We start from the raw sequence: 27,270 nt of genomic DNA, 5'->3' as shown, positions 1-27,270 counted from the left end.
CAAAACCATAGCTAATAGCTGAATGTTGCAAAACAGTAGCTAACAGCCAAATGTGACAAAACCATAGCTAATAGCTGAATGTTGCAAAACAGTAGCTAACAGCTAAAAAGTTGCAAAACTGTTGTTAAACGCTAAATGTGACAAAACTGTAGCTAATACCTAGTGTTGCTAAACAGTAGCTAACAGCTAAATGTGGCAAAAGTATATTAAGGCTAATTTAAATGTGCAAATTAGATAAAATCACGTTTCATTAACTAAAAGCTAAATATGGCAAAATATTAAACTTTAACAATATGTAGCTGAAAGCTAAATGTAGCAAAACTGTGGAACCAATAATTAACAAAACAGTAGTTATACTAAATGTGTCAAAACTTTAACTAAAAGACAAATTTGCTTAACAGTAGCTAAAATTTAAGGGCTGCAGACTTGTGATCTTGAAGCCGCAGGTTTTAGCCCAGATTGTGTAGCGAAGGGCATCGGGTGTAAAACTCGTGGGAGTTGAATCGCCGTGGTGACCCCCACAGAGGGAAGCAGCTGAAAGAACAGGAAGTAGTTAAATGCTAAATGAAGCAAACCCACAGCTAAAAGCTAAATGTAGCAAACCTGAACATAGAATGTTTGCTGAAGTAGATTTCAGACGAGAAGGTTTTTGAAGGAATTAAAAATATCTTGACGTATTTTATGGGGAAAGTTTAGTAAATTAAATTAAATTAAAATGTAATTTACAAATGCAAAAGATCAAAGCACACTATTCTTAATTGAGTCTATTTGATGTGTGAATAATTAGTTGTTGTTTCTTTTGCTAATTCTTATTATCTATAAACATGATGTGTATTATTGATATTGCCAGTTTTAAATGTTTTGGTTTCATCTGTGAGCCTTTTGTTTGTGTAAACGAACGTTTCTTATGATCTCATTTTTCAGACGCCTCACCTGAATGATCCTGAGCTCACTTTGTGTTTAATCTTAATTTAATTTTTCAGGTTCAGTGTCACAGCTACACGGGCTACTGTTGGTGTGTGACTCCTAACGGCCGGCCCATCAGCGGCTCAGCAGTGGCCAATAAGAAACCTCGATGCCAAGGTGGGTGGCGTGTGGCGTTTGGGCGCCGTCATTTTGTTTAACTCTGATAATAAATATAATTCAAAACACTGGAGCACGGCATTGCAGATTTGTGAGGGGTCAGATTTTATTTTCAGTCCAGTACTTGGAACGAAAAATTAAATTGAGCAAAATGGCAGCTGAAAGCTGCAGAAATTTAACTAAATTATAAATGTGGCAAAACAATAGCTTAATGTGGCAAAAAGGCAGCTAAAAGTAGCAAAGGGGTAGCTAAAATCTGTAAGTGGCAAAATGATAGCTAAGAGCCAAATGTAGCAAAATTGTGCACAAGAGAGGCAGAACGCTAACTATATGCTAAATGTGGCAAAATGGCAACAAGATGCTTTAAGTGGTAAAACGGCAGCTAAAGGCTGAAAGTGGCAAATGGCAGCTAAACGTAACAAAGGGGTAGCTAAAATTTGTAAGTGGCAAAATGATAGCTAAAAGCTAAATGTAGTAAAATTGTGTATAAAAGAGGCAGAATGCTAACTACTGTATATGCTAAATGTGGCAAAATGGCAGCAAAGTGCTTTAAATGGCAAAATGGCAGCTAAAAGCGGCAAATGCAGCTAAAAGTAGGAAAAGGGTAGCTAAAAACTGTAAGTGGCAAAATGATAGCTAAGAGCCAAATGTAGCAAAATTGTGCACAAGAGAGGCAGAACGCTAACTATATGCTAAATGTGGCAAAATGGCAACAAGATGCTTTAAGTGGCAAAACGGCAGCTAAAGGCTGAAAGTGGCAAATGGCAGCTAAACGTAGCAAAGGGGTAGCTAAAATTTGTAAGTGGCAAAATGATAGCTAAAAGCTAAATGTAGTAAAATTGTGTATAAAAGAGGCAGAATGCTAACTACTGTATATGCTAAATGTGGCAAAATGGCAGCAAAGTGCTTTAAATGGCAAAATGGCAGCTAAAAGCGGCAAATGCAGCTAAAGTAGGAAAAGAGTAGCTAAAAACTGTAAGTGGCAAAATGATAGCTAAAAGCTAAATATAGAAAAACTCTGTATAAAAGAGGCAGAATTCTAACTATATGCCAAATGTGGCAAAACAGCAGCTTAAGGCTAAAAGTGGCAAAATGGCAGCTAAAAGTAGCAAAGGGGTAGCTAAAATCTGTGTGGCAAAACGGTAGCTAAAAGCTAAAAGTGGTTGCTTGTAGTAAGGACTAGCATAAAAGCCAGAAAAGGTTTTTAGGTTGTTGTTTTTTTTTTACTTGGACAAATTTCAATGTGATTCTACGATGCATTTTATTTTAAATAAAGTTAAATATTTCGAAAAGTATAATAGAAAAACAAAAGTCATGGCATCGATCTCCTGAATGAGCAGAACGTTTTGAGACATGAATGACTAAAATAACAAAGTATGTGGAAGTAGCTTGATTTAAAATTCCAAATCTGGAAAACGACATGAACGCAGACTGCGTTTGAACAACTATGTAAAAATTAACGAAGCACAAAAACACAAAACACTTACTGTAGTTTAGTCATCAGCTAAATTATTTTAGTTTTTGTCCCACTCAGACCATCAATCTGGACAGAATTACATTTCTCCAGAAGTGATGTCACTCAAGCAGCTAGGTACAACATATATGTTGTTATTAACCTGGACACAGAACCACAAATCAAACAGTCTGAACTATCAGTCTGGCAGATGTAAATAAAGTCCTTATATTTAATGTTTGGCGTCAACATAAAATCTTGACTGATTTTATCATGATTGTCTTTTTTTTTTTAGGATCAAGACACGACAAACTGACGACCAAAGCGCCGCGTAAAGAAGGTGAGAGTTGAACTGAAACACGACGCGGTCTCGGGAACACGTCGACTCTTTGTGAACGCGTGTTTAGTCTTACTGCCGTAACGTCAGCTCTTTGGCTCAAACGCTCTTGGTTGTTGACTTAGCGTGTACAAATATGGGCTTGTGCAACTCGGTTCAGTTGTGACCACGGCACACCATGATGAATACCCCTTAAGCTCATTGAAAGGAGCCAGCTAACCACACAAAGCAAACCGGAGGGGTACGTTGTGATCAGGTCACTGAAATGTAAAGAAGATGTTTTCATTGTACTGGAAGTGATCCAGTCGGAGGAACTGACACGGTGCTGTCAAAATAAATCATGTTGCAGGAGTTATGTTTGTTGTCTCTCGTGTTTTTAAGTATATTTGCTGGGGGAGGGGGGGCATATTGGGTTACAAGGTACCTAGAACCTAGGTACCTACAAACATAGCTAGTACTTACAAGGTATGTATCGGGTACTTGACTGATAATGAGTACATAACAAGTACATATCAGGTATGTACACCAAGTACCTGGAATGTACCTGAAACTTGGAATGGAAAGTACCAGGTTCATACCCTACAAATGCAAGGTATGTATCTATTTACAGGGTACTTATTTACCAGCCATGTACCAGTTTTACCTGATACTTACCATATGTGAACTAGACAAGTACCTTGTACATACACTATACGTTATTGCATTACTTACCTGACAAATAAGAGCTAATTGCCAGGTGTGTTCCAGGTTGTTTTGTGTTTTAGTATCATGATGTCCATTTTCAGTACCTAACTTTAAAGATGGAATTCAACAAAGGTTTGTGCACAAATTTTAAGACAAATTTATCTTGTCTAATCATCTCATCATTTCCTTTTTCAGCTTGTTTCTTTTTCAGCAGAAGAGTCAAAAAGAGTCAAGTCAGTGGCCACATATTAACCTTTCTTCAGCAAATTCCAACCCTCTTCCAGTTACACATTTCAGTAGCAATACCCAATACAGCCCAGTAATTATTATGTACGTACCTGGTACTGACAAGGTATGTGCCTGGTAACCTACACTGGTACTTACATTGAAAGAAAAGACTTATCTTGTAAATAAGAGGATATGCACCTGGTTCTTACTAGGTAAGTACTCGGTCCTTATCTGGTATGCACTTGGTACTTAACCAGTGTGTACCTGGTACCTATAAGGGTATTTACAGGGAATAAAGCTGTATTATAAAGTGACTTGTTAGGCTGTGCTTACTAATTTTGTATCTAGAACTTAAGTGTATGTATCTGGTACCTACAGTGTGTGTACATACAGGAGACATGCCTGGTACCTACAAAGTACTTCCCAGGATCAGGGCTGTAATATGAAATTACTTGTTACACTGTTTTTATTGTGTATGTACCTAGCACCTATAGTGTACCAACTCTGTAAGTAGGAGGTACATACCCTGTAAGTACTGAAGAATCCACCAGCAGTCGCATGCCGAAGTGTCCCTGGGCAAGACACTGAACCCCTCGTTGCTTCCGATGTGCATCCCACCATGTATAAATGTGATAAAGCTCTGATTAGTCTCTTTAGAATGGTTTGTTCAATTAGCTTTGCAGAGATCTAGTAGAGTGCTGTATGAATGGGTAAATGAGGACACGGATTGTAGTGTAAAGAGCTTTGAGCATCTTGATAAGCTAGAAAGGTGCTATACAAGTACAGTCCATTTAAGTGCCTAGTACTTACAGGAGACATGCCTGGTACCTACAAGGTCCTTCCCAGGACCAGGACTGTAATATGAAATGACTTGTTACACTGTTTTTATCCGGTATGTACATGGCATTTATAATGTACCAACCCTGCACCAGGTACATACCTAGGGCTGGACAATAATTTGATATATGTCACAATATACTTTTATTCAACAACGATATGAGTTTTAAGCACATTTTCGATATTTCGATACGATTACAGCGTTTCACTGACGCATTTCTTTTTCTGCTCAGGTTGAAGCGGCAGCTTCAGTTTCAACTCGGACAGAAAAAGCCGCAACACAACTACGTAAATGCGTGGTGACGTAGACGTTACACAGAGCTCGAGTCCAGAAGGTGTTGGTGGTAGCAGGCTACGCTAATCTCCAACGCGCGTTAAGTTTTTGCTTCAAAATGAGCGCCCATGGCCGTCAGAATGTGACTGAACAAGCTTTCACAAGCAAAGAGAAAGCAGATGACATAACTGATTAGTTAACTGCATAACTTGTTCCACTCGATAGAATATGCCGAGAGTCCGAAGATGAAGAACAATAAAAGTTTGAGCCAACGTGTCCCTGAAACAACACCCCCAGCTGTATCAAAAAAGAAACAACATAAATAGCATAACCCATGCAGCAAACGTGTGCGTTATGTTGTTGTTTAAAGTTAAAACTATTAATATTGACAAAGTTGAGAGTTTTATGTTTATTTGATGGCGATTTCAATTTTTTTGTAGGCTAAATACAAATAAAAGGTGAACATTAATTTATTTGCACAGTTTGTACAGTTTTTCTGAGGCTTTTATATTGTTTATGTTGATATCTAATTAAATCGTTATTGACCGAAATTAAGAAATACATCGTGACAAAAATTTTGGCCATATCGGCCAGCCCTATACATACCCAGTAAGTACCAAGTACATACCCAGTAAGTGAAGTAGTAAGTAAGTAAGTGCTATGTGTCGTCATCATTGTGTTCCCATACAATGACAAAATTAGTTCTCTGCATTTAACCCATCATACGTGAGATACAACCAGGTGGAGCAGTGGGCAACTATGTAAGTGCCCTGGGAGCAATTAGGGATTAGGTGTCTTGCTCAGGGACGCCACAACATGTGGGCATGGCGGGGAGTCAGACTGCGACTTTCAGGTCTCAGGTCGGCTGCCCTACCTCTACACCATCTTAGCCCCCAACCCTGCACCAGGTACATACCCAGTAAGTACCAGGTACATATCCAGTAAGTACCAGGTACATATCCAGTAAGTACCAGGCTGTATTACTGTCTGTATTGCTAACATTTTCCTCTGACTCCACTTTAGATATTGTATACTTTTGCCCAATTTGTTTAGCTGATGTGATTCTAATGTTCACATAGACCGCAATTTAGATTTATTCTGATTGATTCCGTATGTGTTTGGGTTTTTATGAGAGAGAAAGTGCATATACGTTGCCTTTCTGTTTGCCACATAGGTTATTCTTGTCAGTGTGACTTGTGCGTCTTTCCCTACTGTAAACAACCATGGTGTCTGTCATAGCCAAGTTGCTGCACATACATCAACGGGAAACACAAGAAACTGAGGAAGGAGGAGGAAAAATGTTGGGAGATGGGGAGGACGGGAGGTGACGGGGGTGGATTGTGGTTCAATCCGAGCTGCTTGGATAAACAGGGCGGTGAAAAGCAGAATAAACTGTAGGTTTGTGGCATGCCGGCTCTGAAAACAGCTGGGATTGCATCAATATTTGGGTTCAAAAGAAGCCAACTGGTCCAGTTTTATGACAGCGTTTTATTCGCTTTTATTATCAGAATATAGGCAGTTAGTGCATTTATGTTGGTTGACTTAACAATTATTTTTTCACAGGCTGGACTCATGCTGCTAATGACTGACAAACGGCAGTAAAACTGATGCCTTCTGACCACAAATTGCACAGGGGTTTCCTGGCAGATGTTAAAAGAGGTGTTAGAGAGTCAAGTAAAAGGCCACAAAGTAAAGATCATCATTAGTGGTTTATCATGAACCCAAATCACAAGTACATTTTTAAATGGCATTTCCATCGTCCAAGTGAGCAGAATAAAAGCATGTTTGACTGTAAGTCACACTGACGACGAGTTTAACCCACCCCATACGTGTGAGAAGATGAATGGATGGCCTGGGAACCTGGCATTTAATGTAAGCTTGAGTTTTCAGTAAGAGTTTATTGCTAACTAATGTCTCCCAGTTACTAGATGCCTTGTCTCCAACACATCAAGTCATAAAGCTGAAGCTTGAAGCCAAGACTTCATGGTTCTGGATCTCTTAGAGACCACTTGGTGAACGGTATTTGTAAGGGAGTTTCCTCAATGTTTTCTGGGGATCCTAATTTTCAGCTTTATGACTTTATGAGTTTAATCCACCCACAACGTGTGAGAAGATGAATGGTTGGCCTGGGAACAACATAGTTAGTGTATGTCCAAGGTACTTGTCTTGTACACACATGTAAGTACCAGGTAGAACTGGTACATACCTGGTAAGTAAGTACCCTGTAAATACCAGAAACATACCTTGCATTTATAGGGTATAAACCTGGTACTTTCCATTCAAGTTTCAGGTACATTCCTGGTACTTACAGTATACACACCTTGTATGTACTTAGTAAGTATTAAGTATTTATCAATCAGACACCAGGTACATGCTTCGTAAGTACTAGCTATGTTGGTAGGTACCTAGGTACTAGGTACCTTGTAAGTACTTATTTAAGTTCCTAATTTTCTTGCCTTTCGCAGCCTTATTTCGCTTGAACTTGAAAAAATTGACGTGGCAACTATTCTTTCAAAATAGTCCGTTTTGGCAGCCATCTTGAAGCTCAGTCCATGAGAGAAAATGTTTTTGGCTAAAAATACAACAACAATAATTTTTATTGAAAACTGCTGCTAATCTACCAGTTCTCATTTTATAAGTGTACCACGGTAGAACAAATCCTAGATGTGGGGATGGCTTAGAACAGGGTGCTGAACTCAGTTACAAATGGGGGCCAAAAGTAAAAACTTGGTCCAACTTCAATCAATACATTAACTCGTTAGAAACGAGACATCTTTTCTTGGTTTCAAGAGTTTCATTGGTCTCATTCAATGTTCTCTGTTGTTCTTTCCACATAAAAATTAAAAAATAACTGACAATTTCACATTTTTTGGGTGGCTTCAAAAAAGTTCAACTGTCATGAGAAGTCTACGCTGAATAAAGTGTACTTGGTTTTAAAGCAAAATGAAAGGCGACAAAAACATATTGTGTTTAACATCATCTTGAGGGCCAGGTAAAATGTCTGCAAGGACTGCACTTGGCCCTCAGGCCTCGAGTTTTACACATATGGTTGAGAAGGTGCATATGACGTGGACAGTTGTGGGCAACAAAATAATGTGTCATGCAGGTACAGTTTTGTAAATTGTGCACACAAAAATATGCTATAATTAAAATATATATAAAAAAAAAAGCATCTGAAACAGCAGTCACATGGGTTGTGGTTGAATTCAGTAAGACTTCAATAGCAAGTTTGCCTATTTTCTCACAAACTCGTCTCAGACTGTCCAAGCCCAGTGAGATACCCCCATAAAGGTTCTTCACACCCACTGGAATAGGTTTTCAGCCTGAGATGTTCTTTCCTCATCTTCCAGTTCTTCTCACAGCTCAAATACAGATGGTAATTTTTATTTTTTCACATACTTTAAACAGCCTTTATCCTATAATCAAATGATGAAATAAAACCAACTATAACTGTTCCTGTTCTTCTTTAACTCACCTCAATTTGCCCTTTTTAGCAGACCCTCCTATGACCACATGATTTATGAAACCACTACACCATACTCCCGTTTTCCTCTGCAAGTCTCCTTTTTCAAACTTCCTGTATCAATTTACATTTCATTGTTTCTCTCTACCATCTTTCTTGACCGGGCAACGTGCAAAATCTCACGCAGTTAAAGTTCTCTGATCAAAACCAACTCTTGTAATTGTAGTCTCCTTGCAAATCTTCTCCATTCTAAATGCAGATGAGACCGTCACCGCCATGGTTCCACAGCCGGTCACAGAAGAAGAAGGTGAGCTCTTATGAAATGGTCTGTAAAAATAAAAAAATTACTGTCTGTGTTTATTAAGATGCCACTGACTGTGTCAGAAGTTTTATAGAGAAACCAAAATTTAGTCTTAGGAACATTCAATTCTGAGCTCAGAAATCATTAACAGACCTGCAAAAGGAATTTTGGAGCAGGATCAGGAGGTCATGGCCTCCTCCTGAAAGCCAAAGCATGCAGACATGATGGCAGGAAGACTGGTCCATGGAACCTGAGGGTTTGCAGAATACAAACAACTGAAACTACAACTCATTGTGCAGTGTCTACAACCAGACAGCAAGTTGAGATGGGAGGCCTGTGAAACTAGGCAGGGTGATTAGGTGGAGCAGATCAGGAAAGACTCCACACCATGACCACATTTGTAATCTGAGGGGTCTAGGGAGAGAGAAGACCCTGGCTAGTTGGATAACGAGATGCCACAACTGTCGGAACAATCAGGCACATGACCGAAATCATAAAAAAATGGCAACGGAACAGAAAGGACAGAGGAAAGCCAAAGAGGAGATATACGTGTGCAGTTAGAGAGGACATGGAGGTAGTTGGAGTGAGGACAGAGGACAGAGTAAGATGGAGAAGGATGACTCACTGGGGTAACCCCTGAAGAGGGAAAAGCCGAAAGAAGAAGAAGGTTCTGATCGTTTCACTCCGCCTGCCCTCTTAGAAATAAATGAGCTAAACAAGGAGCCCCCGTCAAAGATTAGATCAAAAGGCAAGATATACACTCAGACCAAATGTGCAACAAAAAGATTAAAAGTTCCCCTGGCTGTGGGAAGTTTGAACAATTATATGAAGTTTGCAGCTTAAGGAAAGCATTCAACAATGGTGGTTGTGACTGTGTTACCATTTGCGGGAGGCCGACCCACGGCAAAGTTTAAACCAGAGGTTTGTGTGACCATAGATGTACTTGGAGTTAGCCATATCCTGAGTGCAGGCTGGAACAGGAAGCAACAAAGCACTTATTGATGATTGCCATGGATGGCAACCAGACTGTTGTCAAAGGAAACCCAAAGAGTGGTTAGAACTTGGGTAGCGGGTTAGGCAGAAGGGGAGGGGTGTTCATTGAAGAACCATAGGAAAAAGTGAGGGACAAATTAAACAGATGCTGTACGAAAAGTCCTCATGGATTCAAATTTGGGCAAAGGAGGTTATTGGAGTTGCTTCGTCCATCTTTCTTTATGTCATTGGTGAGAAAAGGCTAGAATCGCATCTGTAGACTGAATCTGGGGCAGGAGGGTGGTCCTGATGTGGAGGGGGACACAGACTCAAAAACACCATCAAGATGTCCTAAAAAGGAAGAGAGATTTTTCGTCCAATAGTATCCAGCTTAAAAAGAAAGAAGTGAAAGATTTTTACAATAATATTAAAAAGTGAACAATGTTTTCAAACACAAATTAACTACTTGCCTTTTATGTTAAATTGATACTGAGGCTTGAAGTGACTAAATTGTTTTGAAGTACAGAAGCTTCAGAAGTACCTGTTTTGGCTCAGATGACGTGCACGTGGGTTCTGGACTCTTGGAAATAAATCTCTCTTTGTTTTTCAGAAATCACGTCCCAGTCCCCGTCTCTGTGGATGGAACGGGAACGCAGCCGGCAGAACAGAACCAGAGCATCTCGTGAGTTTAAAACCAGGGCGGGCGAGTTTTTGCAAACCTTTAGCCGATGGTCCACTTTGTGCTCGGGTTACTTACGCAAACAATCAGTTATACTTTGAGTCTGTTCCTGTCTTTTAAGGACAATGAAAGCAATAAGTCTTGGTTTTTATAGTGCAACTTCACTGTGGTTTCAGCATCGCAACAAGTCTGTAATTATTATCACATGGCATAAACACAGGATCTCCCATTCTTCTCTTCTTTACACACGTGCATGTTTGTCTTTTTATCCCTTCTTTGCTCGTAGGCGGAGAAAAAAGTTGCATTTCATATTTTAGGCAGGCTCAAAGATGAAAACCTTCTGTGCTTGTGTGGGTTTGAGCGTGAATTCCATTATCATAATTTACAACCCAAAAAAAAAGCCTGAAAAATGCAGCATTGATGGTTTTGATTACCATATATTATTTGAGGCAATGGGGTGAGAAAAAAAAAACAACCTTCCAGCTCCTACAGAGAGTCCATGCAGAAGAACTGGAGCAAAGAGACTTGGTATAGAAAGCAGGGAAGCGGTTGATTTGGTGTCTTCTGAGCCGGTAAAGACCTTTGGTGGAAACAAACAGCGACAGAATATCCATAATCCACAGCAGCATCTGAGCCTCGAGGCTGAAGAGCAAGACAGTTTAGAAATAAAAGCTCCTTCTTCCAGTCCTGATTTTAATGCTCTTATCTTTGTCAGAGAATTGCATGGCATAGAAGAAGAAAAGGAAAAATGGTTTGATTGGTTCCTGCTGAAGTTGAACTGAATCCCATCTCTATCCCTTCAAGAATCTATCCCACAGTCCACGTAGGGAATTTTAAACATGTCAACAAACAGAATATTACTGTATTTAACAAAAGTGGGGGTTCCTGAAGGTAAGCTTAAGGGACTGTCTTTGTCTTGTCTGTTTCTCCCACAAAGGGCAGAGGAGTGTCCAACTATTTGCCTGACTTAAGGCAGTGCCATGAGTTGAAGTAGCATTCAACACACACCACCATCCTCCAATGTGTTTACCTCATGTTTTATGTTGCAGCATAAGAAAGTGGGGAGAGATCATCTGCTTTAATTTTTCTTTTAAAATGTGTTGGTCAAGACAGATTAGAAATAATTCTAACTGAGGCTTTGATGATTTGGGAATAGAGTTTTATGAGCCTACAAGCAGGATGTTTCTGAAACAGGGTTTCAGAGTGAGTGCAACAATCTTGAAACGCCACTGTTGTGTGGACAGCCGATGTGATACATCCACCGCTAATCTAACCTACAAACTTGATTTTGCCCCCTGGGATTAACAAAACATCCATCCATCCATCAACGGTATCTATCCATCTACGGTATCAATCAACATATGGTATCCATTTACCTATCTACAGTATCTATCTACAGTATCTATCTATGGTATCCATGTATCCATCTATCCATCCACCTAGTTGTCTATGGTATCTGCCTATCTATGGTATCTATATCTACAGTATCTATTTATGGTATCTATCTACGGTATCTGTCTGTCTGTTTGTCCGTCTATCTCAAACATGACGCATGCTTTTGTGCAGCAAATGAGAGTGTCTTAACTATAGCAAAACCTTTTTATCCTGTATTACTTAAATGAAAAGTTTGTTGAGCATTAAACAGTCCTTAAATAGATCAGAACAAAAACCCTAATCATCTAAGACCTGAAAGATTGATCTGTCAAAACAAGCCAAACCAACACTGCAGAAAATGGACTACATTTTACATTGAGTATACATTTTGAAAATGTGAAAAATAAGAATGGCTGTTAAAGAGTGCCAGTTGTGCATAAGTAATTCACTATTATAGCATTTTGAAGACAACTCCTCTTCAGTTGCCCCTTGCTGGGTATTGAAAAGTAGCTAATAAGTCCAAGTGTTTATATAATAACTCCCAGTCAACATTGTCCTGTACTTATGTGGTCTTGTGGTTTAATGCAACACAAAGCAGAAGTTATTTTTCATTGTCAATCTTCTAAATGGATTCAGGTCTTGTTTTTGTATTCACCGTCCTTGTCTTGGCCTTCTGGAGGTGCTTACAGTTCCAACCATAGACTACAGTTTAACAGTCTTATATATAGATGTGGTTCCTACACAATTTGTAAGCTTCCTGCTTCATATCTTGTTTCCTGTTTTTGGTGTGTTTTTGGCAGGGTTACAGCACCACATACAGGCCTGGCATGGATACTACTGCATGTTACACTGTTTTGGACAGATTGTTGAAAAGAAAAACTGCAGAAATGGCGTTTTGTTTTGGGGAATGTTTTTAGGAATAAAAGTTTATTTTAATAGAAAACAAAAAAACAAAAAACATGACCATATGGGAAAAGCCAATGTTTTAGATGTCCTTCTTATATTTAGTTCTAGAAATTTACCAAATCATCCAAATTGGACCATTTAAACAAGTATACATTTGATTATCAGTATATTTTCTTTGACTTCCTTCATTTCAGCCCCATCGTGTGACCAAGAGCATCAGTCTGCCCTGGAGGAGAAGCGGCTGCGTAACAATGATGCTGTTTTTGAACCGGACTGCGCCCACGGTGGACTCTACAAGCCGGTCCAATGCCACCCCTCCACTGGCTACTGCTGGTGTGTGTTGGTGGACACTGGGAGGCCCATACCAGGAACCTCAACCAGGTGGGCCACAAATAACATCAACTAATCAACATAAACATAAAAGCGTACTTTGAGGATATCCTCATTCATGCTCAATAATCCAGGTAGATAAATCAAACAAAGTCAGTTCAGGTCCTCTGGACCGTTTCTTTTGGTTGAAACGTTTCATCTTTCATGCTTCATCAGTCTGAGGAGCTGCAACAAACTCAGTTTTATAAATAGTACCTTCTCATAGTGGGTCAACCAGTTTGATGGTGCTCAGGTGGTTTCTGTAGTCCACCCTCTCCCCTGCTGACTCATTTGAGGCAGTCATGGCCAAAGTGGTTCAAAAACATCAAAGTTCATGCTCAATAATCCAAGTAGAAAAATCTAAAAGTTAAATCAGGACCTCTGGATGGTTTTTGCTGAAACATTAACTAAATAAAACCGGCATGATCAAAATGAGGTAATTTTGTCATGCACCTGCCACAATGAGAACAGTTCTCAACATCTTGCCAAATATAAAACAAGCTTAATTAACAATTACCAAGCAAATGCAATGACCCCTTGTCTGAAAGTTTTAAAGATTATCAGCAAACCTTGCAGAACAGGAAGTATCACATAAATGCATACATTAAGAAAAGCTAGAATTGTGGATCTTTCAACTTGTCCAATGTCAGCTTATGACCCAGTCACGCAGCAGCAACAGGGATATAATGTCTCTCCAAGGGGGGCAGTGAAAGCTTCCTTGTGTCCCACACTCTCAGTCTGCCTTACTCATCACACCCCTCTTTCTGTTCTCAGAAAAAACTCCAGCTCCTTCATCCATTCTGGAATAGTTTCACACCCACTGGTTTGTCACAAAAGAGTTATTGAAGCCCCTAAACTTTGACTATACGTGTTAGTTATCACCCACCACCAAAAAGATGGGGGATATTGTTTTCTCGTCCCTTTTAGCCAAATATCCCATGAACCTTTGGCTGAATTTTAAGGAAAGCTGCCGGAACTAATCATTGGATTCATATTCTCAACTAATTAAAGTTTGGGGTCAACCTGAACACCAACAATTCAGTCAGTTTTACAGATCTCCTTTCAGCTTTTCCCTCTTCAGGCATCTCCACAGCAAGTAATCCTCATTCTGTCCTCTGCATCCTCTGTCCTCACTCCAACTACCTCCATGTCCTCTCTGCATCCATATATCTCCTCTGTATTTTTCCTGGCAGCTGCATTTCTAACATCCTTCTACCAATATACCCACTGTCCCTCCTCTGGACATGTCCAAACCACTGTCCCTCCTCTGGACATGTCCAAACAACTGTCCCTCCTCTGGACATGTCCAAACCAGCTCAGTGTGTCCTCTCTAACTTTATATCCCAGTTGTTCAACCTGTGCTGTACCTCTGATGTTCTCATTCCTAATCTTCTCCATCCTTGTCTCTCCTAAGGAGAACCTCAACATCTTCATTTCTGCCACTTTCAGTTCTGTCTCCTGTCTTTTTGTCCATGTCTCTGTCTCCAGACCATACCACATAGCTGGTCTCACCACTGTCTTGTAAACTTTTCCTTTGACCATTGCTGTCACTCTTTTGACGCAAATCAGTCCTGAAATTTTCTCCATCCCCTCCATCCTACGTGGACTCTCTTTTTCACCTTTTTACCACATTCCCATTTTTCATGACAGTGGACCCCAAGCACTAGAAGTCCTGCACCTTTGTGACTTCTGTTCCTTGTAGTCTCGCTGTTACACCGGCCTCCCTCTCATTCACACATACATACTCTGTTTTAATACGACTGATTTTCGTTCGTCTTCTTTCAAGTGCATATCTCCACCTCCTTAAGTTATCTTCCACCTGTTCCCTGCTCTCACCACAGATAGTCATCTGCAAACATTATAGTCCACGGGGATTCCTGCCTGACCTCATCTGTTAGTTGGTCCATCACCAGAGCAAACAAGAAGGGGCTCAGAGCCGATCCTTGATGCACTCCCACCTCCACCTTGAAACTATCCGTCACTCCTACAGCACATCTCACCACTGTCCTCATACATGTCCTGTACCAGTCTAATATACTTTTCTGCCACTCCAGATTTCCTCATGCAACACCACACCTCCTCTCTTGGCACTCTGTCATATGCTTTTTCTAAATCCACAAAGACACAATGGAGTTCTTTCTGACCCTCTCTGTACTTCTCCATCAGCATTCTCAAAACAAAGATGGCATCAGTGGTGTTCTTTCTTGGCATGAAACCATACTGCTGCTCACAAATAGTCACCTCTTGTCGAAGTCTAGCTTCCACAACTTTCTCCTAGATCTTCAATGTGTGGCTCATCAACTTTATTCCCCTGTAGTCGCTACAACTCTGTACATCACCTACTGTATGTTCTTAAAAATGGGCACTAGCACACTTCTTCTCCATTCCTCAAGCATTTTCTCACTCTCAAATATGCCATTGAATATTTGAGTCAAAAACCTCACTGCCATCTCTCCAAGACATTTCCAAACCTCAACTGGTATGTCATCAGGTCCTACTGCCTTCCCCTTATTCATTCTTTTCAGAGCTTTCCAGACCTCAACCTCACTAATCTTTCCCACTTCCTGGTCCACAGTTTCTTTGACCTCTACTCTTCTTTCTCTTTCATTCTCTTCATTCATTAGCTCCTCAAAACACTCCTTCCATCTTCCCGTCACACTCTCCTCACTTGTTAGAACATTACCATTCCGATCTTTAACAAGTCTAACCAGCTGCACATCCTTTCCAACCTGATACCTCTGTCTCCCCAATCAGTACAAGTTCTTATCCCCCTTTTTAGTGCCCAACCTCTCATACAACTCATCATATGCCTTCTGCTTTGCCCTTGCTACCTCCCTCTTTGCTCTACGTCCCATCTCCTTATATTCCCGTCTCTCTTCAGTCCTCTCACTGTCATATTTCTTATTAGCTAACCTCTCTTTGAATAGCTTCCTACACTTCACTATTCCACCACCAGCTTTCCTTATCACCTTTTCTCTGTTCAGATGACACACAAAGTACCTTCATACCTGTCTCTCTAATTACTGTTGCTGTAGTAGTCCAGTCATTTGGAGGCTCTTTCTTACCACCCAGAGCCTTTAACAGCTCCTCTCTGAATTTTTCACAACATTCTTCCTTCTTCATCTTCCACCATTTGGTCTTCTTCTCTGATTTTACTATTTTTCTCTTCTTCACAACAACAGTCATTCTACACACAACCATCGGATGCTGTCCATCCATTCGATGCAGAGGCTCAATGGGATTTACCTGTCTAAATAAAGGTTGAATGAATGAATGTCTGGCCACGCTCTCCCCTGCCACAACCTTACAGTCCCCAATCTCCCTCAGGTTTCCTCTTTTACACAGAATGTAGTCGACCTGCGTACTCCTTCCTCTACTCTTATAGGTCACTCTATGTTCCTCCCCCTTTCAGAAATAGGTATTGACTATAGCCATTTCCATTCTCTTGGCAAAATCCACCACCGTTTGTCCTTCCTAGTTTCTTTCCTCGACACAAAACCCCCCACTCCATTTCTCTTTCTATCCACACTATGGTAAAACAGTTTGAACCCTGCTCCAATGCTGCGAGCCTTGCTGCCCTTCCTCTTGGTCTCTTGGACACATAAAACATCTACCTTCCTTTTCAGCATCATGTCAGCCAGCGCTCTACCTTTGCCTGTCATTGTCCCCACATTTAGAGTTGCAACCCTCAGTCATACATTCTTGACTTTCCTCTTCTGCCTCTGTCTCATGACACATTTCCCTCCTTGTGGTCTTGGACTAACAGTAGCACAATTTCTGTTGGCACCTTGTTTGACAAATGCACCAGTGGCAGTTCTTGTTCACCCGAGCCTCGAATGATCCAGTATGGGGTCACTTAGTTGAACTTGCATATTTGTTTGGCATAACAATCCAACAATGAACAGAACCACCAACTTAAACAACCCATCTAAACAAATACCATGAAAAAGTCCATTTCTGACCCAAGATTACCCAGAAGTCCCTGCGGCTCATACAGTTTCTTACGTTTAAGTACAACATGTAATTTCAAAGATTCACACTGAAATTGAACAGGAACCCATGGAAATTACTGTTTCTGTAAAATTTTATCATATAGACCTGTCACAATAATACATTTTGCAAGGCGATTAATTTTCTCAGAAATTACTGCAATGAATGATATTGTTTGAAATTTGACAATAATTAGTACTGTAATTTTCAATTTTAAGAAGAAATGTTGGTTATTTTTTGTGTATAGTACCTTTTTTACTACTAGATGGCAGTATAAGACTGTTTGAACCGAAGGATGGATAGTGAAGGAGCGAGCAGTGTGTCTCTAAGAAAAATGGGAGGGAGGCCCCTTGACGTGACATGGGCTGTCTCCTGTTTTTCTGTTCTCAAAATGACAGACGCTTGGTGTGGTTTGAGCTCTTTAGCATAGCATTTTTCGAACAAAGCTTTTAATAAAACAATCAGTAAACAAGTTCTCAGCTTGTTTTTGAAGAGAAAAACAACGTTTTACACGAAGGCACAGGTTTCAACCGTGAATTTTTGGAGCTTTGACAAGACGGAAGTTTTTTATCGAGGTCGGCCTGTTAGCTTAGCTCGTAGCTTAGCTTCTCAGCCTAGCTGCTTTTAACGATCCAAAAACGTGATTTTGGACGGTTAAAACAGATATTAAAAAGAAAAGAGAAAGGGCGGGGTCAGTGAAGAGCACCGGAGTCGAGCTTTTTGTCATCCAGTGTGCGATTCATTCATTTATTGCGACAGGCCTAGTAATGAAACCGAAGTACAACTGTAATATTGAAAATCATTAATATAAACCTTAATTTGGTATTTATCCTTTTTTTTTTTTTTAGAGCAACTACAATTTCAGTGTGGATTTTTGAATTTACAGAGTCAACACCAATCTTTACATTGTCAAATAAAAAAATGCTGTGCAAGGCCTTCCCGAAGGCTCAGAGCCTGGTGTTTTGGTCCCGCCCACTTTATCAGCGCCCTAATTAGGTAATTTTCTACTCAATTATTAAACATCCTCATTGTGGTGTTCTGGCTAAGTTCAGCCTTCTCTCCTGACAGTGAAGCCCTAACCAATGAAAGCTCCTTCAGTTTCTGCCTGGAGATGAAAATTTAAATAGAATTTGGTTGAATAACCAGATTTTCATGAATTAAAAAAATCCTCAACTGCAAAGTAGTTTACAAAAAAAAAGAAGAGAAATTAGCACAAACAAGAATAAAAATGGCATTGAAAATTCTTATATCAAATTAATATTAAATTAAAATTTGAAATGTATCTTTTCAGAAGTGCTAAATTCTTAGGCCTTCTCTGAAGGCCTTGAAGGGTTCGCCACTGGATCCTTTTGATTTTTACAAGGACAGTTTTGCTCATGTAGACATGGCCTTTTACCCGTTTTGACCTTTCCTACTTTTTTCACGTTTTTACTATGACAGGTACGAACAGCCAAAATGTGACGGTAACGCCAGAGCTGTTCCAGCCAAACCCAAGGACCATTATAGAAGCCGACATCTCCAAGGTTTGTCTCTAATGGCTGGATTTAGCCGCCATTTTTTTCTCCTCAGATGTTTTTGGCCTTCAACTGCTGCCATGCTTCCAAGGTAGTGATAACAGTGTGAGTGTGGAGGGGGGGGGGGGGTGCGTGGGTCATTAGCACTAATGGTCAAGGAAATGCTGGATAAAGACTTGACGCTTGCCAGATACTGCCCTTCACCGGTCAGCCAACACTGAGATGGGGACAGACGGGGAAGATTAATCTTTGGCTGATATTTGAGATGGAGGATGGTGGAATGAAAGTGCAGAGGAGAAGCAGCAGGGAGGTAAGGTGAGGATAATAGATAATAGGATGCCAGAGACGGGTAATGATAGTGGTGTAGATACTACACAGAGGGCAGAAGATCAGTAGTGGGGGATGGGAGTCATGGAGTGGGCTCAGTTACATGTGAGACGGCGCTCAAAGGATGTCCACAAAATAAACTAACACCTAAAGCTGCAGGTTTGAGCAGCATTTGCAAAAGTGTGACTGTGGATGGGTTTACCACGTTTTAATACGTGCTAATCAGATGTTAAAGGAAAAATCTGGTCCTTTTTGAAGTGATGTTCTGTCAAATACTCATGAGCTGTGACATCAGTCAGAGCACGGAGCATGGAGAAAAGTTCAGAAGCCTTCCTCCAAGGCTAGGCTAACGGCAGACCAACTGAAGGCCCAGTTTTTATTGATTCTCGTGTTTATAAGACAACTCTTACATCCCGTTGGGAAAGAACTCTATAATAACTACTGACAAGCGTTAAACATTTAATGCTTCTTCACAACCGAAAGAGCAAAAATTACAACCAAGCCAGCGTACATGTCTTACATCAGCTTCTTCTTTAGTGGACCATCTGCCTCCATTGCCCCCTCCCAGCATCCTCCTCTGTCTCACCAACCCGCCCATAAAACTCCTCTGTAGTCTTTCCTCTTCCCCTCTTTTAGAGCTCCAAATTCAACATCCTTTATTCACAATGTTCTCTGTCCCTCCTCTGCACAAGTCCATCAATCTGAGCTGTCCCTCTGATGGACTCATTTCTAACACTTCCCATTTTGGTTCCTCCCAAAGTGAAATCTGATCATCCCTGCCGCCTCCAGCTCTTTGTTTGCGACACCGTCTCCAAACCATCCATCGTAGCGTCTTGTAAACCGTCCCGCTCCCTCCTGCAGCTGTTCTTCTGTCTCGGATCGTCCGGACACTCGTCTCCCTTTGGCATGAAAGGCAGCGGGTGATGGGCATTCCTTTCAGTAATTCAATTCAAAAATACTTTATTAATCCCAAAGGTAAATTAAATGTTGTAACTCATCATCCTGGTTTCAGTAAAGAGTTGTTCTAGATGCTGATGGCTGTGTGCAGGAAGGATCTCTTGCAGCGGTCTGTCTTACAGCGCATCAGAAGAAACTGGTTGCAGATGGTGATCCGTCACTTGGACTTGGCATGTTTCTCGGTCTTCTTGGGCAGCAGGACCGTCTTAATATTGGGCAGAGCTACTCCCTGAGCGATGGGTTCTCCTCCCAGCAGCTTGTTGAGCTCCTCCTCGTTGTGGACACTCAGCTGCAGGTGCCAGGGGATGATCTCTGTCCTCCCATTGTCACGAGCCACGTTTCCCCACCAGCTCCAGGATTTTGGTGGCCAGGTACTCGAGTACCACTGCCAGGTAGATGGGAAAGCATCCACGGCTCCTCCTTTTCAACTCATTTGGGTTTTGGAGCTATAGTTGAAGCATTATTTGAGCTTTTGAGATATAATCAGCTTCTCCCAGTTGTAAAAAAAACACCTTGTTGTTATGGTGCAAGGCCTTTGATTAAATTAATCCTAAACCCTCACTGAACCTCATGTTTCTGGTTGAACTGGGGTTTGGTCAACACATTAATAACCCAGTAGACTCTGAACAGGGTTGCTTCTGTTCTGGTCTCGTCAGCGACTGTTTATGTAACCGTGCGCCCAGATGAAGCTTCGCTCTCTGCTCACGGGTGTTGCAACAGTTCTGTTTCTGCTCGAGCGTCACGAGCTCGAGACGAGCAGACCGATCGTGGACGAATCCTCGTTACAGCGACAAATCCTTTATCTTTGCTCATGTGAAGGAGAGCCATGTTTCTGATGGTAAAACGAGCCACACTCTTAGATCAAGATTATCTTGTATTCTTCATAATTAAATGTGTCAATGACTGTAAACATTGCTGGAGCACAAAATCAGAATTACAAATGTTGCTTTCACGTTGCTGCAGCCCAGTTGCTGTTGAAGAACCGGTGATGAGAGGTTTATAAGCTGCAAGGCGTGGAAGGAGCAACCCTCCTTGGAAGGGCAGGAGTGGAAAGTTGAGTGATGGGTTTGTTCGTCAGAGCGGGATCTTTGGGGCAGGCCTTACGAGCTGCGGCTCCGAGTGCTGACAGGGCTCTGGCCCATCTGGTTCCAAAGAAAAACACTGCTTCTTATTAGCAGTAACACACAGAAGTACACATGTAAATACACTCAGGCTGGCAAATGCTTCACAAACACATTTAAAGCTTTCTCAACTTGATTTACTTCTGGGACTTTTATAAAACAAGACGCCAACCTTTTGCTTCTGCAGACTTGACATGAACTGAAAATGGGTTCTGCATCTCCACAGACAGAGGCTGATTTGTTTCTCTCCCACAAGAAAAACCTGCGCTGCCAAGAAGGAAGGGACTAAACTACTACCTGATGGCTTCCCATTTGAATGGGCTGCAGACGCGCTCAGATTCCTGCAGCATTACGGAGGGGGTGGGTGCAAACCGTGAAAAACGCTGAGCCTCAGACCACTGCATCCCACAAAGTTAGAGACCAGATAAAAACTGTTCCTTTGGAGGGTACACATGTCTGAGTCTAGACTGGTTCACCACAAGAAGACCTGGAAGGCACCTTGTTTGGTCATTTGAGTCAAACGTCCTAATAAACTTTAAAGGGACAGTCCCGTCAATTTTCAGTCTTTCAGTCAAGAGTCTCAAGAAAGAGGCAAAGGTTTATCCAGGCTAGGCTAATGGCTAGTCAAATGACGGCTTGTTATGTTTTTAGCACTTTTCAGGTTTATAAAACGTTTTTTTCAACACTTCGCTTTTGCATGAGTTTGTCGCTGATTTGACGGGCGTATAGCGTGTCGAATGTCATACTCCTGTTAGTCCTTGAGGTTTATTGGTTCTATATATTTTGTCCTGCTTGGTGGCTTTGTTCCTTCCTAAATCAAGTGGTCTGGTAAGTGATTGAAACTGCAGTTGTCACAAGAGCTGAAAACACTGCGGCACTGTTCACTTATCCCATCGGCTGGCTGAGCGGAGTTAACCCATCGTTTACTGGTTGCTTGTGACGAAGGAAGAGTTTTAGGATGTGAACCTCCCCCCCCCCCTCGCCTCGGCGCTGACAGCTGAACTCGCCTCTGAAAGGTGGAGTAACGGCTGGGTGTTTACCTCAGCGCTGGTTGCCACCTGTTAGGGAGGCACAAAGTGTGCTATTATCTCCTGAACAGGAGAATCTGGTCCCTCAGGCCTGGGCCATAAAAAGAGCAGCAACCTGTGGAGAATGTCTTCTTCCTCTCCTCCTCAGGCACACTGAGGGAGAGAAGCCAGACTGAAGTCCAGGAATCCTCCGGGTCTCTGTAGCCTTCGGCTTTTCTACAACAAACATCTTAAAACTTTACGACCCAGCAGACAATTACTGTTATTAGGGTCATTTCTTCTGTGGATTGTAGGTTTTCTACCATTCTGTGTGCAGTAATGCTTCACCGCTTTGGTTTTTAATAAAACAAAGATTAATTTCATATTTGAGCCACCAGCTAATTGTGTTCCTCCTACGATGGCTCAGAGATGAATTGGGTTGTTTGAATTTTGGATTCGAGTCATTCCAAGAGTGCCTGTTAGCACAATATCTCATAGCCAACTGGACTAGTAATGAAACTTGATGCACACCTTGATTTGTTTCGGGAGTCAACCCAGGTTAAGATGGCCACCACAGCCCTGATTAAACACAAAAACAGCTACAACTTGTTCACTTGAACAGATGTTGAGCTAAAAATTATTGTGGTAGTAGCTGAGAGTCATTCACAACACACATTCAGTTACTTTTACAGATATTGAGCTAAAATCTGTTACAGTAGTAGCTGAGAATCATTCCTCTAGTTATTTAACTGTCAATAATGGTGTACCACAAGGCTCAGTGTTAGGACCAACTCTCTTTACAATCTACATAAGTAATGTTGGTCAGAACATTCCTGACGCATCCTTACATTTTTATGCAGACGATACAATTGTTTATTGTTGAGCTAAAACGGTTACTAAGGTTTTCCAGCTTCTACAATCTGTTCAACGTCAGTCAGATTTGTTCCGTCTGGTGCTAAATGCTGATAAAACCAAAGGGATGTTGTTTTCAAACAGGAAGTTGGTACCAGCAGTCCTTCCTCCTGTCTAATCTACGAATGGTGTTCCCATCGAGTTTGTGGTTTCTTACAAATACTTGGGAATCTTGGTCAGTGCACACCTTTTAAGCCTCATGTCAAAAACCTGATAAACTGAAATTAAAACTGGGTTTGTCAGAAATAGATACGGTCTAACTGAATGCCAGGAAACATCTTGTAGCTGCTACTTTCCTTCCCTCCATTGACTACAGTGACATCATTTACATGACTGCCCCTGCCAGAACCCTGCAGATGTTGGATGCTGCCTATCACAGTGCGCTAAGATTCATAACTGGTTGTAACTACTGTACCCACCACTGCACCCAGTATTCACTGGTTAACTGGTCATCTTTAACTTCACACAGATTCTCTCACTGGTACATTTTCATCTTTAAATCACTTCTTGGTCTGCTGCCTTCATACATCTTCTCGTACATGTCACATCGTCAGTGCAGCTACAGCGTGCGCTCTCAAGACATCATTACCTGCGGCGTCCCCTCGGTGCGGACTGAATTTGGCAAAAAGGCCTTTTCTTACTCCGCTCCCGTTTCCTGGAATATCTTGAAAAAACATCTGAAGCTGTCCACTTTGACCTCTCTAAGGGATTTTAAACATTTGATAAGTTCAACGCAAAAATCAATGCAGTCATGTTCCTGTTTTCAGTATTTTACCTCGTTTCAGAATGTAGCTCGATTTTATTTTGTTTTATACCAATTCTTTTATTTACTCTTTATTTTATATGCACTTCAAACAGCTTCAACTTCGGTCACTTCTCGAGATAAGTTTAAAACTCGGACATGACTGGCGGGCGATATGCATTCCTTCGAGGACATCTGCAGGCTTATGTGCTTTCCCTCCCCGCACATTGATTAGCCCTGCTGCAGTGGAAGCTTTCCAATTTGTTGCATTGCTTTTGACCATTGCTGTATGAAAACTCGGCACTTTGAATACTGCGTACTGTATGCTCTCAGACGCTCATGTTTGTGCGGTTTATTTTCCAGGCTGCCCCGGGGCAAAGAAAACAGAGTTCCTGACAAGTGTTCTTGACGCGCTGTCGACAGACATGGTGCATGCTGTCACAGATCCAGCATCTGCTGGAAGGTATGGCATTTGGAAGAAGTGGATGTGTTCATCTTTTAATTACTTGTGCACGTAAAGTGGGCTCAGTCTTTCACCACAACGGCACAAATGTAAAAACCGTGTGGTGAAGATAATCATCTACTAACCTCATGAACTGTCCCTTGACCTTCAGGATGGCCGAGCCGGACCCCAGTCACACCCTGGAGGAGAGGGTCGTCCACTGGTACTTCAGCCAGCTGGATAAAAACGCCAGCGGGGACATCGGAAAGGAGGAGATCAAGCCTTTCAAGCGCTTCCTGCGCAAAAAGTCCAAGCCAAAGAAGTGCGTTAAAAAGTTTGTGGAGTACTGCGACATCAGCAACAACAAGGCACTGTCTCTGCAGGAACTGATGGGCTGCCTGGGGGTGACCAAAGACGACGGTGGGCTCAGAAACACAGCCTAATGTTCAGTCTGGATGTGTATCTACATCAACTCCAAAAAGTTAAAAAAAACTTTCATCCACTTGTGTCTCACAGGCTCCAAACCAGGAGAAGACCTGCCTTCCAGTAAACTAGTGAGTACAGAAGCTGCATGAGAAACTGGTCTGTCTGAGAGGCTGTTTCTGGGGTTCAGCTTTATCATCATTGCACCATAGTACAATACACAGATTATGTCCATACAGTTGTCCAAAAGATGGACGGAGTGCACGTTGCTGCTGCTCGTAAGAGCGCAGATCCTTGTTCTTTAGACAGAAAAGGGGAAAGGTCATTAGGAAAGGATCTCAGCGGGACATGAGGGTTCTCCAGGACTCGGTCACTTGGTTGAGAATTGTTGAATCAATTGCGTTGAAAGTCCAGCAGACCAGATCCAGGTCAGTAATTTACGATTCGGAAGATGTGAAAATACAAGTTCTGTCACACAAGACAGAAGAAGAAAGCAGGAGGGAGACGGGAGGGGGAGCGGTGGCGCAGAGGTTAGAAGATGGGCCTGTGATCGGAAAGTCGCAGGTTCAACTCCCGGTACAGTCGACATCGAAATGTGGGTGGAAAAGGTGGAACACCCACACCTCCCTCCACCCTCATTCGCCCCACTCTGGGCCCTTGAGCAAGGCCCTTAACCCCCACCATGTGCTCCCTAAAAAAAAAAAAAAACAAGTCTCTCTTGAAAATGAGTTCTCGTGACTCAATGAGACTACCTGGATAAATAAAGGGTAGATGGAAAAACAAAATGTGAGCAGGAAGAAAAGCGTCCGTCTCGCTCGAGAGCGAGTGAGGGGAAAAAAAAAAGTGACTAAATAATCTAAATGTCAGATTCTTCTCTGCTGTCTGTGTTAGCCATTGTAGCAATGATCTGTTTACATGCAGGAAGTGATGTCACCCTTGGACATCACTTCCTGTTACTGTGCGTGCAAATATCTCAACAACTGTGCAGTTCAGCAGCTTGAAATTTATTTTGCAACAGGTTATCAATGTTGCCTTTCCAAAAATGCATTCGTATTTATTACAAAATGTTGACGTCAGCACTTGGACACTAGGTTCACAGAGGTATGGATGCTACGCACGTTGGCGTGTGTGGCTCGATTCTGACACTGCGCGATCAGAACCTGTGGATTAATGATCAGACGTCACTGTTTGGTCCAGTGTTTCCAGTTGATCGTGGCTCTTCCTGTTCTCTCCAGCGCGGCATCGCACTTCAGGAACAGAAGCAAACTCGAGTATCGATCCCACATCGTTAGCTTCATCTGTTGGTGTAAAATCTCAGTCGTCCAGGAAATGACAAATCTGAAAAAGGTTTTAATAGACAAAGCACCTGGACTATAGGTCACATACAAAATCAATCGGATCTGGTCTGCAGTGCGAATGTAGCCTATAAACGTATCAAAACGATTAAGCTCGTGTCCGTAAACTGTTTAAAACTAGACGTCGGACCAGAACCTGGAAGTTGAAGACTAAACAAGGCCAGCTTTGCCGTCTGTTCCCTAGAGATGACAGCTGTGAACGCTCTGAATCCTTTGAACAGCTCTTTGAAATGAAAGAGTATAAAAGCAGCTTTAAAAAAAAAATCTGTAGTAGTGTGGGCGTGGCCTAATTTAGAAACGTGCAGCCTAAGTTGTCAAAGTGCAAACACACCCGTGTGCATGTTTAACTGAAATCGCATGTTTTCCCTCTCAGAATCCTTCAAAGAAGCAAGGCTGAAGCTGACACCCCCCCCTCGCTCAAAGAATCTGCCCTACAACAACAGAAACCATAGTATTTGCACTTTGTACTTTAAAAAAAATGTAAATTCACTTTGTAGAAATGAGCTATTTAAACAAATTGCTGAATCTGTGAATGGTGTAGTTAGTGTTTTATGTCCTGACAACAACAACAAAAAAGATTAAAGCACATACAATGTATGTGAGGTTTGTGTGTCTGAAAAGTGTACCTTTAAAAGTTGTACAAGTTTTCATGTTTGCTGCAGCATCTTGCGCCCCAGGCCGTAGTTTGTCGTGTCAGTTTGTATAGTTTGCTCCACGGCTACGTTAACTTAGACGCTCACTTCTTTGACTTTGTAAAGCAGTCTGCAAGAATGTATTAATCATCGTGAAAAAGCCCAATATGTTCACATGTATTCATCTTTATTAGAAATAAAGAACTCTTAAACAGGTTTTGGGTCTTTCTTTTGTAAACAACAAAACAAAAAAAACAGAATTACTTCATCCCACCCTGTAAAATCTAGTAATTTGTCCATATTTTACTTGCTGTGCCTTTAATGAAACTTGTCAACACCGTCTTTAGGAGCCAAGTATTCGTCATGTCTTCCCATTTTAAAACCGTTTGCCAATTCCCTTGAGGCGACACCTTTAAATGGAAAAATATCAGTTTTTGCCAGATAGACACTTCATTCTCTGCAGGTTTTACAACTGGAGGCTGTTCTGTCACCCAGTGGGTGTGGAGGTAAACGTTACAAGATCCTTCTGAGAAACAGTTGGGACCATGTTTAGAATCTAAATTAAGACAGAAGGCAACGATTCGCCCCTTAAACGTAAAATTCCCAACGAAACACAAACATCACACGTTGAGATGTTGAGAAACTCTGAAATAATCAGGAGAACGTGAATCTGACGGCAGCAACACATCTTCAAAAGTTCAGCTCCACGAGAAGCATCTCCTCTGGTTTTAACATCTGTCTGTAAACATCCAGGACCTGAGGAGACCAGATGTTGGAGGTTTAGGACGACCTGAGAAGGCCAGATGTTGAAGGTTTAGGACGACCTGAGGAGGCCAGATGTTGAAGGTTTAGGAAGACCTGAGGAGACCACACATTGAAGGTTTAGGA

General features: G+C 41.6%; 1 protein-coding gene and 1 pseudogene across 1 annotated transcript in view; one reads left to right on the top strand and one right to left on the bottom strand.

Annotated features, from left to right (window-relative positions):
- smoc2 (SPARC related modular calcium binding 2) overlaps positions 1-26,193 on the top strand; it is a 38,265-nt gene extending 12,072 nt beyond the window's left edge. Inside the window, exons 4-13 of the mRNA XM_037689751.1 lie at positions 984-1,083; positions 2,832-2,876; positions 8,619-8,666; positions 10,243-10,314; positions 12,786-12,972; positions 18,391-18,473; positions 23,894-23,993; positions 24,145-24,392; positions 24,489-24,526; positions 26,124-26,193. Of these exons, the coding sequence (XP_037545679.1) occupies positions 984-1,083; positions 2,832-2,876; positions 8,619-8,666; positions 10,243-10,314; positions 12,786-12,972; positions 18,391-18,473; positions 23,894-23,993; positions 24,145-24,392; positions 24,489-24,526; positions 26,124-26,147 (945 nt within the window). The 3' untranslated portion in view covers positions 26,148-26,193. The remainder of the gene's footprint in view (positions 1-983; positions 1,084-2,831; positions 2,877-8,618; positions 8,667-10,242; positions 10,315-12,785; positions 12,973-18,390; positions 18,474-23,893; positions 23,994-24,144; positions 24,393-24,488; positions 24,527-26,123) is intronic.
- On the bottom strand, positions 19,906-20,576 carry LOC119414262 (annotated as a pseudogene).
- Positions 26,194-27,270: the final 1,077 nt, after the last annotated feature.

The sequence above is a fragment of the Nematolebias whitei genome, chromosome 1 (assembly GCF_014905685.2).
Source record: "Nematolebias whitei isolate Nwh7 chromosome 1, NemWhi1, whole genome shotgun sequence".
Classification (NCBI taxonomy): domain Eukaryota; kingdom Metazoa; phylum Chordata; class Actinopteri; order Cyprinodontiformes; family Rivulidae; genus Nematolebias; species Nematolebias whitei.
The sequence above is the reverse complement of the archived record's forward strand: the minus strand, read 5'-3'. Positions and strand labels throughout refer to the sequence as shown.